The sequence below is a fragment of the Chrysoperla carnea genome, chromosome 2 (genome assembly GCF_905475395.1).
Source record: "Chrysoperla carnea chromosome 2, inChrCarn1.1, whole genome shotgun sequence".
Classification (NCBI taxonomy): Eukaryota; Metazoa; Arthropoda; class Insecta; order Neuroptera; family Chrysopidae; genus Chrysoperla; species Chrysoperla carnea.
Window position 1 is genome coordinate 93,177,340 of NC_058338.1, and position 17,126 is coordinate 93,194,465.

Here is a 17,126-nt window from a genome sequence, read left to right on the forward strand (position 1 = left end):
CCTCACTTATTACGTCTTGGGAACGACAGATAGACGTCCATAGACTAACAGATGGACAGATAGATGGACCGACGGGAAAACGGAAATTTCATTTGTTCGTAGAATCAATATTTTTAAGCGTTATAAACTTGGGATGAAACTGAGAATACTTTGATATATATTACATATATAGGTTAGCTTAGGTTATATTGGCTGTCTACGAAGGACACACTTAGGCTATAGAGCCCATTGTGAAAACCATATATGTGTTTAACACCTTTCCGCTGATATTTTCATTTATCAGCTCCTCAATTTCAGAGGCTGAGTGTACTTCCTTCATGCATATACCATGCACTACACCAGCCCATCACAACTATTAATTAAATTAATTTTGTTGCGACGGTGGGAATCGAACCCGCTAACCTAAGCAAGGAATTGGTTACGCCTTAACCAACTGAGGTAATAGGGCGACATATTCCATATATACAGGATATAAAAAATTAATATGCATCTTTTCCGAAAATTTTGCAGTATATGCGCGTACCGTAATAATTTACAGCTTCTTCCGTTATAGAATTGAAAAAATTAGACATCCTAGTCACCATCATTCGTTCTTAAACAATTTACAGAATTTACATACCAGAAACCTTGAACTCGAAAGCATGTATTATTCTGAACATAAAAACTAAGGTCTTTGAATATATTTATAAAAATAAATGTATTTACAATATTTTGTTTCATCTTCGTTCTATTTAATATAATTGATTCATTTTTTTTTTCTACAACGAAAGATAATAAATACTCTGTTTAAATTATTTTGTATATATTTTCTAGGAGAAGGCTGTCAAGGTAGAATTGAATTTCCCGCTTAGGTTATTTTCAAACATTCATTTATGACAAGAAAAGCGTCCATTGCCTTAAAGTGTTGTTAAAAAAACTGAAATTTAATTAATGAGTATGAAATACCTTCTATAAATTTCAAGTCGATTCTTTGTACGATTTACGATAAATGAATTATTAAAAACAGCCCTTTTTACATATGATGCAATATGAAGAAGTCGTAGTAAATGTTGTCTTCAAGTTTTAAGCTTTCAAATCATACCTAAATTAAAAACTATGTATAAACATGAAAAACTTTTTTTTGATAAAAACACTGACTGATAGTAAATTTTTCCTAAAGCGAACAGAGAATCGGAATGAATTTTTCACAAAAAGGCGTATAAAAGGATGATTGATTGATAAATAAAATTTCAAGTATTTGGTACCATTTTCAATTTACGAAATCGAAATACCTAGAAGAGTTGAAATGATAATGACCCAAAAAATTTTTAATTTTATTTATCAATATTCATCCCTTTATACGCCGTTTGTGAAAAATTCATATCGATTTTCTGTACAGTTTATGAGAAATTCGCCTGTTTTTTGGTAAAAAAACTGACTTTGATAGTTAATTTCTCATAAACCGTTCAGAGAATCGATATGAATTTTTCACAAAAGACGTATAAAAGGATGATTAATTGATAAATAAAATTTTTTCAAAAATTGTCAAAATTATTCAATCATTTTCATTTTTTTTGTATCAAAATAACTTAAGGATGTATGAGCATGACAACAATGTTTGGTTTAAAGGCTCAAAATTTTTATAGGCTGACTTTGACTCAAAGAACGTGTAGTTAATGTTTTGGCATAGGTATCCTTGTAAATTTTGAAGAAAAAAGTCCTTTAAAATCGATATAAAATACATTGGCTCTTATAGACGAATCTCAAAAAACAACATATTTTTTAAGTTTTTGATAATTTTCACTTGGAATGAATGAAAACAAATTTAAAAAAAAATGACACAGAAATGAAAAAACCAAGTGTCACCGTCCATATAAAGGATGTAAGAGCAGGGTAGATTTAGGGTTGAAATTATTTTTACCTTATTTTTAACTTTGATGATGAATTTTGTTATAACTTCATGAATGTAGATGAAAAATAAGAATACAATTTTTCGATTAGTGCCTTGGTTTTCGAAATATCGAAAGCTGAATAATTATACAAAATTTTCAATATTTTGAAAATTATGCCAGATATCGAAATTTGTATTTTTTATTTTTTAAATTTGTGCACCCACTACCGTGCTCATACATGCTTAAGGAAAAATACATAAAAAACCAAAGTTAAGATACATGATTGGAAAAATAAAAAATTACACTTTGCCTATCTAGTCCGAACTACAGACCAACCTAGACAACTCTACCTATTTTCACATTTTCACAACACAACATATACAAAAAAAAAATCTTTTTCTTCATTCAATAGAATAAATAAATCAATGTCACCTCACCCACCACACACCATAACATACAAAAGAACCAAACACACCACCTAGAATGACAAACAAAAGAAGGATATTTAAAATAAAAAAACAACAAGAAAATATGCTAACGTACTTCACACAAGATACAGAATGTTCTAGAATTATTTATCGTAGTTGATTGTAAACCTACAGTATTGTAAATAAGTTTTGGTTTATTGCACGGTACATACATATAAACCAAACACATGCTTTGTAGTCAAATAATGAGTTATTTTTAGCTTTACAATACCATGCAACTACAAAAATATATAATATATTGTGTGAAAATGATGTTCATAAATTTTATAATATAGATATCGCTCTTCAATCATCAATGCTCTAACTATAGTCGACTCTGTTCATCAAATGATGGATCTTCTTTAATAATTCAATTAAAATTTTGTTTTCTATCATCGACAACTTTATATTTTCATGATATTATTATAAACTACAAAATTGTCTAAATATTTTAGATAGTTTTTTTTATCACACTCTCTAGATTTTTTGATATAAAAATATCCAATTGAAAAGGATAACCTATATGATTCATCTTTTTTTAGCCAACTTTGAACGATTAAATAATAATAAAAAGCCTGGTGATCTAGGAATTTTTTGTGATTTTTGGAAATATTCTAAATCAAAAAAGAAATTCTTAGTATTTATTATCAAATCCTTGCATATGCTGTGTATCAAAAAAACAGTACAATAAAACAAAACTTTCAGATTAACGTCAATTCGAAGGAGATTAACTCAAACAAGTTATAGAATTTTCTAGAATAGCTTAACAAAAAAATGAAAATTTAGCCTTTCGATGTGAATTTGCATTGTAAGGGCCCATAGAAAGAGATCAGTCAAAGAAAACCGTACAAACCCATGGTAGATAATGTTCTAGAAGATACTATCATGATTCGAAATAAACTCCTCCTGGAAAATGACTCTCTTTGAGAAACGAAATGGCTCACAGCATGGTGAAAACTTTAACTCGAAGGAGACTAAAAGACTATAAAAGAGAAAAGAGATTATTATTTAAGCACAATCATTCTGGAACATTTTGTACACACAAATAAAATAAAAAAATGCATGCAAATAGTTCCGTGATGAAATCATGAATTATTTAAAATGTTTTTGTACTAGTTAACTTCTTGTTTCTTTTTTTTTCTATCTATCTATGCTTTAACTATTATACTAAACATACATACATACAGACAGACAGACAGACAGACTAGATAGACGGACAAACAAATCATATAGACACAACAAAATGAGCTTTGTAACAGACAGACATATAACAGTAAATGAGCTTTTTGTTTTCTATGTGATTTGAATAGGTACCTATAGTTCACATACAGAGAAAGTAATAAGTAGTAAGTAGAAGCAAGTATTTACAATGACTAAACATTACAACCGCAACTCTTTATACTGTTTGGAAAAAAATAACACAAAGGGGCAATTGTAAAGCATTGAAGTATGCCTTGAGTGTGGTAATAATGTGGTAACTTGAATGTCCTTTGTTTCGTACCAGGCAGGACAGTGAGCTTTTTGTATAAATTTCTACTTTAGATTTTTTTATCCTTCATATATTAAAAATATATATCAAGGTATACTAATTTTAATCTTAAGGATGTATGAGCATGGTAGTGGGGGCACAAATTTAAAAATAGATATTTTCAATTTTGATGATAAATTTATATTATTACTTGACGATATAAGACGAAAAGTAAGAATAAAATTTTTCAATATGTGGCTTAATTTTCAAAATATCGAAAATTGAAAATTTTGTTTAATTATACCAAGACACATATCGAAAAATTTTATTCTTATTTTTCGTCTACATTCATGAAGTTATAACAAAATTCATCATCAAAGTTGAAAATAAGATAAAAATAATTTCAACCCTTAATCTACCCTGCTCTTACATCCCTTATATGGACGGTGACACTTAGTTTTTTTCTTTTCTAATTCATTGCTAATATGTTTACTTTCTATTAAAAGTTTTTTTTAAAATTTGTTTTCATTCATTCCAAATGAAAATTATCAAAAACTTCCAAAATATGTCGTTTTTTGAGATTCCTCCATAAGAGCCAATGTATTTTATATCGATTTTTAATGACTTTTTTCTTAAAAATTTGCACGGATACCTAAGCTGAAATTTTAACTACCTACAAACAAATTTTGAGCCTTTAAATCAAACATTGTTGTCATGCTCATACATCCTTAAGTTTGTAACGCTAAAAAATATTAAAAATTTTTATAGCGTGTTCAGGACAAAAAAAGTGATTTTGAGTTCGTAAACGATTATAGTTCTTGAGTTCGTAGTACCCATCTTGTAACCCATTATAAATAGACAATAGTTTGGAGACCAAAAAATGTTTTATAAAAAAATAAATAAACAACTTTTGTTTGAAACATTTTTTCGTTAACATCACTGTTTAGCCGTGAGAGCGCACTATAAAAGAAAGGAAGTTAAAAATTGCAAGTTTCTTCAACTTGTGATCTTGTAAAAAATTCTCAAAAAACGAAAAAAAATTCTGGAAAATACTTTCAAAAAATTTTGAAAATTTCAAAAACCAAAAAAAATAGTGACCGAAAGGCCGCCATAATTATTATATTTATTCTTTATAAACTCTTCTAATGATTAAAAGTAATTAAAGTAAGCACTGATATTCAACACTTTGTATACAGGGTATTTAACAATTAAGTCGGTCAATTGTTTTATCGTATTTTTAGAAAGAAAGAGTTTAAAAAAAATTTTCAGAATAAAAATAAATAAATAAAATAGAACCACGACGTTTTTCTTTCGAGATATTAATTTTGACATAAAATGTCAAAATTGGAAACTTAGGCATTAATTATTTCGTGATTTAAACGGTCAAAATTTATGAGACTATGGGATTTAATAGTAAGCCCTTTTCTTAGTTTGTGAAAAAAAATTCGTTAAATTCTGTTGTTGAGAAGGGTGTTTACCATAATTTTAGCACAGAAACTGCAAATTCCATGCTAGAAATATCTTAAAGAGTAACTTCTGAGATTTTGTTCAAATTGTCGAAGAAAGAGGATGTTACGGAGCCAAGCCAGTTCATTTCTTTGGTACCTAAATGAAACCCATTTTTCTATAAAAGAAATTTGATCCAAATGGAAGAAAAAAAATGAAAATTAGGGGCATGTTGAGATATTGGGCAAAATCCCGTTGACAGAGTCGATAAATAATAATTACAACCAATCGGCATCTGAGCTCGATTTTTATGGCTTAAGTTACTTTGAAATTGATATTCTAAAATCTAGAGTAATAATTTAAGATTTTTTTAAAATGCCGTTTTCTTAAACCAACGTTTCTATTTAGCGTAGCAGTTTATTAGTTTGAAAATAAATACAAATCTTATTACAATATTCTGGCACTACATATTTTATCAAATAGAAATTTGGTGGAAGCAGTGGAAAAATGCTTTCACTGGTAATATAAAATTAGATTTGACTTTAACTCTAAAATTGGAGTTTGAACAAACAATGAAAATTTACTTGTATTGAAATTAAAAAAAAAAACAAATTTACTCTCCTTTTAAAAATATAACTTTTAAAAATAATTTTGTACTTTTTAATTCATATTCAATTCAACAACGACAAGTTTTCGTAAGTTTTTATTATTTTAAATGTCGGCGATTCGAGAACTTTTTTATTACATGTCAGTTATAAATAAAATATTGTTTCGTGAGTTATATGTAAGTGGTTTCGGAATGTACTAGAAATTTTCTTTCATCTATCAACAGATGATATTGCGATAACAGAACTATAGTGACCTAAGTATCATTTTTCTTAAAATAAAGATTTTGTTATTAGCCTTGGAGCCCGTGACAGTAAAACTGCACTTACAACGGATTTCGGAAGTTCGCAAAATGAATTAATACTATTTAACTAGTACAATATGTACTAGGTGCGCCAGGGTTTCTCCTGGCAGAAATATTTTTTGTCAGGATTTTTTTTTTTTATTGGTGTGACAGATATTTTGGTCAAGTTTTGAGCTGTCACAACGAGATATTTCGAAGGTAGAACTCAAAACGAACAAATTGAATAAAAAAAAAGTATTTCCGCGATAAGGGTAAAATTTTATTGCCTTTATATATTAAAAATCGATGTGACAGACCTTTCTGCCACAAAAACAGCTGTCAAACTAAATTTTCCTGAAAAAATTTGCAATAAAATGTAAAATGTATAAAATAGCATTGATTCATATGCGAAATTTCAAAATTCTTGTAAGTGCAGTTTTACTGTCAGGGGCTCCCCGCTAATATGTGGGCATGAAAAAGCGTAATTCTTCAATGAAGTGTCGTTTATCATTAGTGTTAATATTTAATTTGTAAAAACGAAAATTAATTTTTTAAATAAAAATAATTTTATAGAATATTCTTTTTCTATTGTTCCAAAAATGGTTAATATTAATAAATCTCCTTAAAACTTAAAAACAAATTTTCTTTACTTTTTCACAATGAGCCGTTCTCCTAAAATTTTTGTTTGTGTCAAAAGACGTTCGATATCGAAGCAAAACATCGTGTGAAATTAATTTTTGGATAATATTAATAATCACGAAAATATGAGGGATTTACATGTAAAAATAGAAAGAAAGGAAAATAACACTTGGTGATGTCATAACTTGCAATTGTCATAAAAACTACAAATTAAAAGATGTTTTGCAAGAATAAGATAGAAAAAATTCATTAATTACTTATATCTTTTATGTTTATCAATCGATTTTAATTTGATTTCAGATCTTGTCATCTAATCCTGCAAATTTTTAAATTCTAGTAGAGGTTAGGTTAGGTTATATTGGCTGTCTACGAACGACACACATAGGCTATAGAGCCCATTGTGATACCACCTTTCCGCTGATAATTTCATTTATCAGCTCCTCAATTTCAGAGGCTGAGTGCACCTCCTTCATGCATATACCATGCCCATTTCAACTATTAATGAAATTAATTTTGTTGCGACGGCGGTAATTGAACCTGCTACCCTAAGCATACCGCGGACGGAATTAGTTACGCCTTAACCAAGTGAGCTAATAGGGCGATTTTAAGTTCTAACGAAAGATATTAAAGTCCTGTTACAAAAATGTTACTTGGATCACTGTAATTCTACCATCTACTTGTATAAAAAAATTAAGAATTTGAATGAACAGAAAAATTTCAAAAAAAAAAAAAAAAACAAAAATTGAAAAAAAAAAAAAAAAAAGAAAATGAAAAATACTTACATGGATATTTTTCAATATATTCTTGATCGATTTTCTTATTTTCATTTCCATATTGTACAAATAATACAAATAATATCAATATGATTGTATATAATATGAATAGTAGAAATATTTGCCATTTGGTAGACGACATTCTTGTTGGCATATTAATCATTGTCATATTTTCATACAATAAATATAAAATATCTGTAAAATTGTGTGTACATGAAAATATGTTAAAATCAATAAACAAAATTCCAATACATGTCTCTAATAACAGATATCTATCTCTATATATAGATTCGAATTAATGGTATGCGAGCTGGCAACATTTTCTAGAGTTCATTTTTCTTATTGAGCTAATGTAGGGACAGTGTGCTAGTAAAGAAATCGAATTAAAAATTGCAGAAAGACTAAAAAATCATATGTTAACTTCCCACTATAGAAGTTATTGTAATGCAGATTTTCGAAATAGAAATTTTCAACATATCTTTAGGTTTCATGGTTAGGACAAGGCATTAAAATTAATTTGGAGAAGTATGTGCGTGTGTGTTTATGTACGTACGTCCGTCCGTAGACATTTTTTTCGTCGTCGGTATCGCGCGAACAAAAAATTTTACCGACTTCGTTGAGGTTTCGATCGAAGCGTATAGCGGTAATATGATTCGAAAAGAATTTCATAACATTCGATCAAACCATTACGAGTCGGTCGAGTTTTTACTTTTTTAAATTTTTTATTATGCTGGGAACTTTTATTTAACTTTTTATTATGCTGGGAAATTAATCGTGTGAACCTTAAGGATCGCACCAGACTCTATCCACGGCTGTTGTTGTTTTTTTAGCCCGCCAGTAGGTACTCCCATCAACCGTTCGGTAATCTTTAGTCCCGTGAGGAAAGATTTGTTAAATATTTTTTAATTTACTGAGAACGAATTCGATTATAAGTTAATAATTTTAAAACAAAAAATCAAAATAATCATAGTCATATTCAGTAATTATACTGTAAATATTTATTGAATTAATTCTTTGCAAATTAAAAATGAGGATTTAATAAAGGAAATAAAAATGCTTTCAATGAAAGTTATAATTTTTATAAATCATAAAAATTTACTTACATGAGTAACAGTTATGAATTATTATCACTAAAATTATTACACAATTAATTACTATGGCAATGTTTTTGACAAATAATTTTCAACGATTTATACCGTACAGAGTATCCGTAAACTAACGAAAACACACGAATACTCTCGTTAGTCTCGGGATGAAATTCTCACAATTTCCGGAGGAATTGAAAAAATATAATATCATGACGGGAGTAGTGACGGGTTAATTTGTAAAATGATAGCAACGGACGAAACTGTCTGGCAATTATAATTCATATTGTCAACAGAACATGCAAAATTAATGGTGGCTATAAAATTAAAAATTTCTCTGTTTCTTTCGAGTTCTCAGGTATCAGAACGTCCCTACCTATTTTCAATAAGCATGGAATTGTCCAACAGAAAATTAGCTCCCCTGAAATCAACTTTTTCGTAACGCTGCTAGCTCTTATACCATATATATTAGATAAAAAAATGACCATGAACCCATAATGATACGCAATTTCGATGATAATTTTTGTCGTGATCGAATTTATGGAAATCGAGTTTTTTGTAAATGAAAATTATTTGAAAAAAAAAATGTTTACAAACAAATCGTTAGAAGTTGTAAATGCAGACTCTATTTCTACTCTATTTAACGATTAACAACTATTTCTTCTCTATTTTCAATCTATTCATAGAATTTTCATTTTATTATAGGCTCACGGTCGATATCAATACATCGCACATAGTATTTATTTGACTTCCACAATATCATATGCATACCCAAAAATCTGTATCGAAAATATAAATCGCTAAACTATTTTGTTTGTTAGCTGCTAATTTATGGCAAATTCTTTATTAATGAAGGGAATATTGTCAATGTTGTGCTTTATAACATTATCAACTGAGAAAATTAACATTGTTAGCGGGGGATTCCTTTTTCATAGGGCTGAGAAACAAAGTGGATTTTTAAATATCCAGCTCCTCTACCAGAAAAATCTTCAGTAAGAAAATTGATGGGGACAAGGAATTTACAAAATATATCCTAGTCCGCAATCGAATTTCCTCCAAATATGTTTTAAAATTCATTTGAGAACTTGCATTCATTTTTTTTTAACCATAAATCTTTTCCCTATATATTGTAAATCCGAAAGTAAAGATGTTTGTTTGTTTGTTTGTTTGTTTGTTTGTTTGTTACGCTTTCACGCTAAAACTAGCGAATGTTTTTTAATGAAACTGTACATAAATGTAGCTCATACCTCAGAATAACACATGAGCTTTAATTTATAAAGATATATTAAAAAAAAAAATAAATAAAATAAAATTTAATCTGACATTTACTATTTTAAATTTTTACAGAAATCTGTAATTTATGGTTCAAAATGATGATTATAGATGGAGCAAATATAATCATCATTTTGATCCATAAATTAAAGTATTCTGTAAAAATTTAAAATAATAAATGTCAAACCATTCATGGCCAATTTTTCTGATATACGCAATGAATTGTGACTATTTTACATTTAACAAAATTAAAAACTATGCACATCAAGAGAGGTGGAGGCTATAAAGCGATGTTTTTTACTTTTAAACTCAGTGAAACGGACGTATCAGGCTAGTTCATATATAAATGAAAGCATAATTCATCGGAAGTATATTGGCTGAATGTTCATTGAATTTAAAAGCGCTGGATATCAATTGCTTAGAGCTGTTGGATTATTTCGCCTAAATAACTTTTTGATTATTTGAAAATAATTTCAAAAGATGAACGCCCGCCATTTTTCATAGTATTTAGTTTTTAAATTATTTTTTAATTAAATTGATTTTTAAATTTTGAAAATTTTAAACGAAACATATATGACGAATAATTTTGTTAATTTTAATAATAGAATAGATGAATCCTAGAATTTTAATTACAACTTTAGAGGCTCAAATTATAAATTTAAAGGTAGAAAATATACAATTTCTGATTAAATTCAGTGGAAAAAATCACTGTTGCGTCAAATATTCTAATTGGTATATGGATGTGAAAATTTATTCTATAATTTTAATATTAATATTAATAAAAAAATTATTTTTTTTTGGCGGTATAAATATACATAATTCATCAATTAATTTTGTTCTCATCAATTAATTTTGTTCTGAGAATTCAATGTCCGATGTAATTTCATAACTCAATAGGGAATATTCATGAAATTTAAATTTGGTGCAAATATTTTTCTTCCGTAACTTTATTGACTGGACATTTCAACTAAACCATTATTTTAGTAATTAATATCTTTTTAATTACTTTAATTAATAAAAGTACAAATTCAGTGAGGGCATTTAAAACGGAAATTCAAATTTTTATACAGACGATCATAGTACTGGCTTGTCAAATTTGTTGACATACTGTATGATATTAATTACTTACATTTTGTATGGTATTACATTGAATTGTATTATTCTACGGTTTTATATGAGAAAAGTTAATAATAACGAGTGTAAATTCTATGTTGTAAATTCATTTTTGTAAAGTGAAAATTTACATAACTGTCACCAATTGACAGATCGCGTACTTATGCGTCATCAACAGTGAGCGCCAAAATAATTCGTTTACACATTTCAAAATTATTCTGTATTTTAATTATTTGTTTACACTTAATTACAGTATTTTTAAGCAGTATTTATATTTTTTTACGTTGTTATAACGGTGTAAACAATGAATTAAAAATATTAAAAAATTTCATGAATATTCCTTATTATCTATATTTTGGTAGAATCAAATATAATTCAAATTATATTTGAAATCCATGATGAGATATTTTTCAAAACGTTATACAAAAACATAAAACGAGACATAAATTAATTTTGAGTTTGAGTTTGATACTAAATAATCGTTTACCAAGTTAAACGTAGAATAATCACAGGTTAAGGTATTGCATTTTTTCGTTTCTATCGTCTCTTTCTAGACAATTATCAATTATTTTCAATCCTAACAAACTAACAAACAGCGTATTATGAGTTTAAGGTATCTGACTATCTGTGTGTTTGTGGCATCGTAGCTGTTAAACGGATGAACCGATTTTAATTTGTTTGAAAGATAATTTGAGCATTTTATAGTTCCGTATACGATAACGGCTAGAGAAGAGGTAAAAAAATTCAAACAGTTGAGTAGATTTTCTTAAAACATAGCTAGGAACACTTTCAATCAAATTATCTTAAAAAAAATCAAAATCGATTCATCTGCTTATTAGTAACGATATCGCAAACGAATCAATCAAATCTGATTTTGTGTTACAGGTTTCTTTAAATTTTTAATTTATGTAGATCGGATTTGTTTTTTAACGTGTTTCGTTTTAATATTATTATGTTTAATTTGAAATGTGTAAATATACAGTGTGTCTACTTAAGTTGGCTTCATATAAAAAATTTCTTTACTATAGGTAACGCTTACGAAATCAAGCTATTCTTTATAAAATCTCTACTTTCGAAAATATTAACTTTGAGCAATTGAAAAGTTCGATAGGAATGTTTTCACCAGTTCACTTTTTAAATTAAATTTTGCAAATCCTTTTTATAAAACACGTTATCTGTTATTCTAATTAACCAGTCATCGTAAGTAAAATGTTTATTTGCTAATTTGAAACATTTATTACAAAATAATTAATACAGAACAGTTATTTTTCATATATAAAGTTACAATTATAATTTTTGACGTAAGTAAAAGCTGTCATCTTTAGTTCGTTTTTGCCTCAACGTTTTCACCTTCACGTTCCACATTTCTAAATATCTTGGGAGTGATTTCTTGAACCGTTTCCCTTATTATCTATTCTAAATGGTCTACATTTCTGAACGACCATTAATATTCCTATCGAACTTTTTCAATTTGTGGACACCCATTCGATGTCAAGAGTGAATAGCTGAATGTTAATTTTTTAGTTTTTTTTCGTAAGTTTTCCGTATGGAGCCAACTAAAGAAGACACACTGTACATATTTGATTATAATTAAATTTTTTCATGGTGTCTGTGACTGTAATAATGTATAATAATATTTAATCAGTTTTAATTTAATTAAATCTAATTGCGGATTATATAATGATGAAAAAAAAAACTGGGACAAATTATATCTGTAGGTATATAATTTGAATTATTTTACTAAACGTGTTGCAAATCAGGTCAGCAAACATACCAATATTGTTTGATTTAATCACTATCACAGAAAAAATGAACGTTCGATATTTTCGATATTTGATCTTTTTAAAAATCATTGGTTTAGCTTACTTTTTACATAATATATTTTTGCAAAAATCGAGCAATTCTCTGTTTTGAATAATATAAAGGCAGCAAATAATATTGTGGAAGCGCTAGGAAATAATAAATTTTTTAGATACTCAAGCAAATCTTTTACTATATTTACATCTCTTCCAATTTTCTCTGCCTTATTTTTCAGACATTTTTCGTAATAATAACTGAATAGAAAATTATGCTTATTATATGGCAAATAAAGCTAAAAGCTATTCATCGAAGGTTCTGCTAACCAAGATATCTGCTCATAATACAGACTATAGAGAAGATTTTCACGTACTGAATGTAAATGCACAACACCCTTGCAAATTTAGGGGGGTGAAAGTGCCACCATTTTGAGAAAAAGCGTTTCGGCCCATATCTTTATAGCCGTACACTTTTAGCTAAAAATAGAAATAACTTTTATTGTAGATACTTAATTTAATTTCTTAGCATTTAAATTAAATATTTTTTTTTATATCGTTAAAAATTATCAACGGCCAATCGCTATTCTTGCACGTAAGAAGGCAAATAATTTATTGCTAATATTTTTTACATATTTATTGAATTTTCATCTTAACTTATGCATACCTCGTTTTTATTTAACCTTTGCATTCAGTAACTTCAATAACTTCAAAAGTATTAATTTTTGAAAAATAGTTTAAAGTAAAAGTTGTAGGAAATTTGCAAATATAAAAAAGTTATTAACATTTCAACGTTTAAACAATTATTAGAAGAGAAATCGGTCAAAAAGTCAATAAATAAATCGTAATAGTCGTTTAAGTCGAAAACGGTTAGAGATCCAAAAACATTATTTAACAAAAAAATATAAAATTTAATTATCTACAATAAGGCTAGTACCTACCAATTTTGGTCTAAAGTGTATGCTTCTGGAGATATAGGCTGGAATATTTTTGGTTATTATGGCGGTATTTTTGTCTTCCAAATTTTTAAGAATTTTGTGCATTTACATTCGGTACGTGTTACTGAACCTATTTATATAAAAAAAAAAAATAACTTCCGTTTCTAATTATGGACAAGAGTTACGAGCTTTCTTACTTGCATTATCAGGAGGACCAACATATAGAAAGAATTTAGAAATAATTTCTATGAACCATAATCCTGTTTCAAAAAGATCTACTGAATTACATTTCAACTGCACGAAATTTAATGAATTCTTATATTTAAGTGTGATTTTTACGTTTAAAAATGGTTTTACTTCTTCTAAAGATTAATTTAAATATATCAAATGAAACCCACCTGCGTTGAAATAAAAGAAGTTAAAATACGACGTTTACTTCAGCACTCCTAATTAACCTTCAAACCTTTAAACTTCAAACCTTTTTTCTTCGATTATTTAAACTTTTCGAAATTCTTAATTAAATCACAAAACACTTTTAAAAAAAATAAACACATTCTTATGGACTAGCAACTTGAAATTCTAAAGAATTCATTAAAAAAATTTCATTAACTTCTACATGAAAGTATCTTCCTTTCAACAAATATAATATCCGAAATGTCATTAAAAAATAATCAGAATTATAGATCAAAGTGAAAAGTGAACTCTTTTTGACGAATATTTTTAAGAAAATAAGATATTAAAAAACAAATACAATAAAAACATATATAGGAATTTATAAACCGTGTGCCCATAATGAAGCGAAATTTTTTAATTAAATTGATTCTTTCTGGCAGCAGGCAAACAGCTAGAAATTTTGTTTGTTTGTTTGTTTATATTTTCTATTATCAGTTCTTAAAAGAACTATAGATAGTGCCTAAAAGGTTGACTTGAACGGTAATCTATCCACTGGTGATTACTTTAATTGGCTAAATTTTAAATCTAGCACATTTTGTCTGTTTAGTTTGTTCATACTGTCACACTTGTCCAATAGATTGATCACTATGTGCTGCCTCAATGCGTGCCAGGTATCTATCACTGAAACGCGCAATTTCTTCACGTACTGTGGTCACTTCGAGACTTCGGTGAATATCGCACATATTTCAACGCATTTGTCATTACGCACATACCACGGAGAAATCACTAATAGTTCGCAACACTTTTGATTGAAATATTTGCAGGATTTCGATATTGCTATTGCTAGCAGTTCCCCGTAGCTGTATGCCATAGGTCCACGCAGGTTAAAGTATTGTTTTATACTCTAACACTTTATTGTTCAATGATAGCTTAGAATTTTGACCCAAGAGCCAGTATAAATTAGAAAATTTCAAGTTTAGCTGTTTTCCTTTCAACCAGATCTGTTTTCGCCAAGTTTGTCTTCTATCAAGGTGTATACCCATAGATATTTGACTTCGTTTGTGGAAAAATTACACCTTTCGCTAGAAAATTGATAAAGTGTCTAGTCAGAAAGTTTAAATTGGTGTAACATGGTAAAAAAATGGTAAAAATACGTGTGAAAGCTCGTTGGATTCGGAATGATGTCTAGAAAAATGTGCCAAAAGCATTTTTCAGCACAAAAAAAAATTGCAAAAGTTATAGACAATTAAAGAAAGATATAAAGGTATTTCGTTTTTCGCCAATATTAATTAAAATATTATTATTTAAGAAATTTAAGGAGGAAACTTACAATAAAAAACTTTCAATCCCGGAAGGATGTCTCCATTATTTATAATTTTATTTTAACGCTGAAAATAGGTCATCTTGAAATTTTAGATTATTGTAATATCGTCATAAACGAGTATGCCATACTAAATATTTTTTTTTTTTATAGGTAATAAATATTAATTTAACAAGTGAAAACAAACAATTGACTGAGTTAATTGTTGAAATACCATGCATAGTCAGTGTTGATTTCTTTATCACATAACACATACAAACATGTGACACATTCATAACTGATATTCAAGTATAGTACATATTATAAAATTCCCGCCTAATTGACGCCCTCACGGGTAAACAGTGATGTTTACGAAAAAATGTTTCAAACAAAAGTTGTTTAATTTTTGATAAGGAACATTTTTTATATTTAAACTTTTGTTCTATCTCAAACGGTTTACAAGATGGGACCTACGGACCCAAGACCCAATTGACCTATGATGCTCATCTATGAACTCGACCTCACTTTTTACGTCCTGAGTACGCTGTAAAAATTTCAGCTCGATATCTTTTTTCGTTTTTGAGTTATCGTGTCCACAGACGGACGGACGGACGGACGGACAACCGGAAATGGACTAATTAGGTGATTTTATGAGCACGTATGACAAAATTTTTTTCCGAGCATCATTATTTTTAAGCGTTACAAACTTGGGACTAAACTTAATATACTATGTATATTTCATATATGCATGGTATAAAAATTAGAAAAAATTATGGTGTTTCCTGTACACACTAAAGTATTTATTATCGTTGGAAATTTAGGAACAAGTTGGACAAATGTGTATTCAGAAAATTTTCTCGAATTTTTTTCTCATTGTAAACTAAATAAAATATCTAAATAATTGGCGTACAATTTTTTGGCTTCGTGGTGCCCTGCTTATATATATACTTAACAAGATCACGTTAAAAGATATAAAAAAATTTGAATACTTTGTTTAAAATAATTAAGGTCATGAATCGAGATTAACACAAAAAATACTTTATTTCTTCATTAACCCAAATCTGAAGTCTTTTTTAACCTAGGTAAAAGGCAACTTTATCAAGGAAAATATACAAAAACATCGGGTCGAAATCAGATTCATTTTCTCCTTTAGATTGTTAGAACAAGCGTATTAATAAAATTGAGGTTTTAATCGTGGTTCAAGAGTCGAATTTATGGAAATCAAGTTTTTCGATTTTTTCTTCCATTTTTTGACTACCGTGTCAATATAAATACTTAAAAAAAAAACTTTAAAAAATTTTTTATTCATTTTATTCTGATATATTGTCAAGACCCAAGCTTACCAAATCCTCCAAATCGCTGACAAAAGAAAATGATGAGATTTATGCTTTATTATGGGCTGACGGTCTATTCTACTTAAAGTTAAAAGCAACTTTTCGTTATTTAAATAATTTATTTGCATGTGTTTATTTATAATTCAAACAATTTCAATTTATAATACCTGAAAATTTGTTTTAAGTAGACTATAATCTTTGCATAATATAATAAAGAAAAAATAAATAATAGGCAGGGTCATTCAGTATAAATACAACACCGAGACCGTGAGCCAATATTAAAAACATATCCTCTGGCTATGAATTTCGATTTTTGCCCCAATTTCTTAGATCAGTTTTTTGTAT

The 17,126-nt window shown here is 28.1% G+C and overlaps 1 protein-coding gene across 1 annotated transcript in view; it reads right to left on the reverse strand.

The window, feature by feature from the left end:
• LOC123293058 (ammonium transporter Rh type A) overlaps positions 1 to 14,909 on the reverse strand; it is a 98,720-nt gene extending 83,811 nt beyond the window's left edge. The window contains exons 1-3 of the mRNA XM_044873773.1: positions 14,855 to 14,909; positions 13,952 to 14,116; positions 13,864 to 13,884 (exon numbers count right to left, since the gene is read on the reverse strand). Coding sequence (XP_044729708.1) covers positions 13,864 to 13,884; positions 13,952 to 14,116; positions 14,855 to 14,909 — 241 coding nt within the window. The remainder of the gene's footprint in view (positions 1 to 13,863; positions 13,885 to 13,951; positions 14,117 to 14,854) is intronic.
• Positions 14,910 to 17,126: the final 2,217 nt, after the last annotated feature.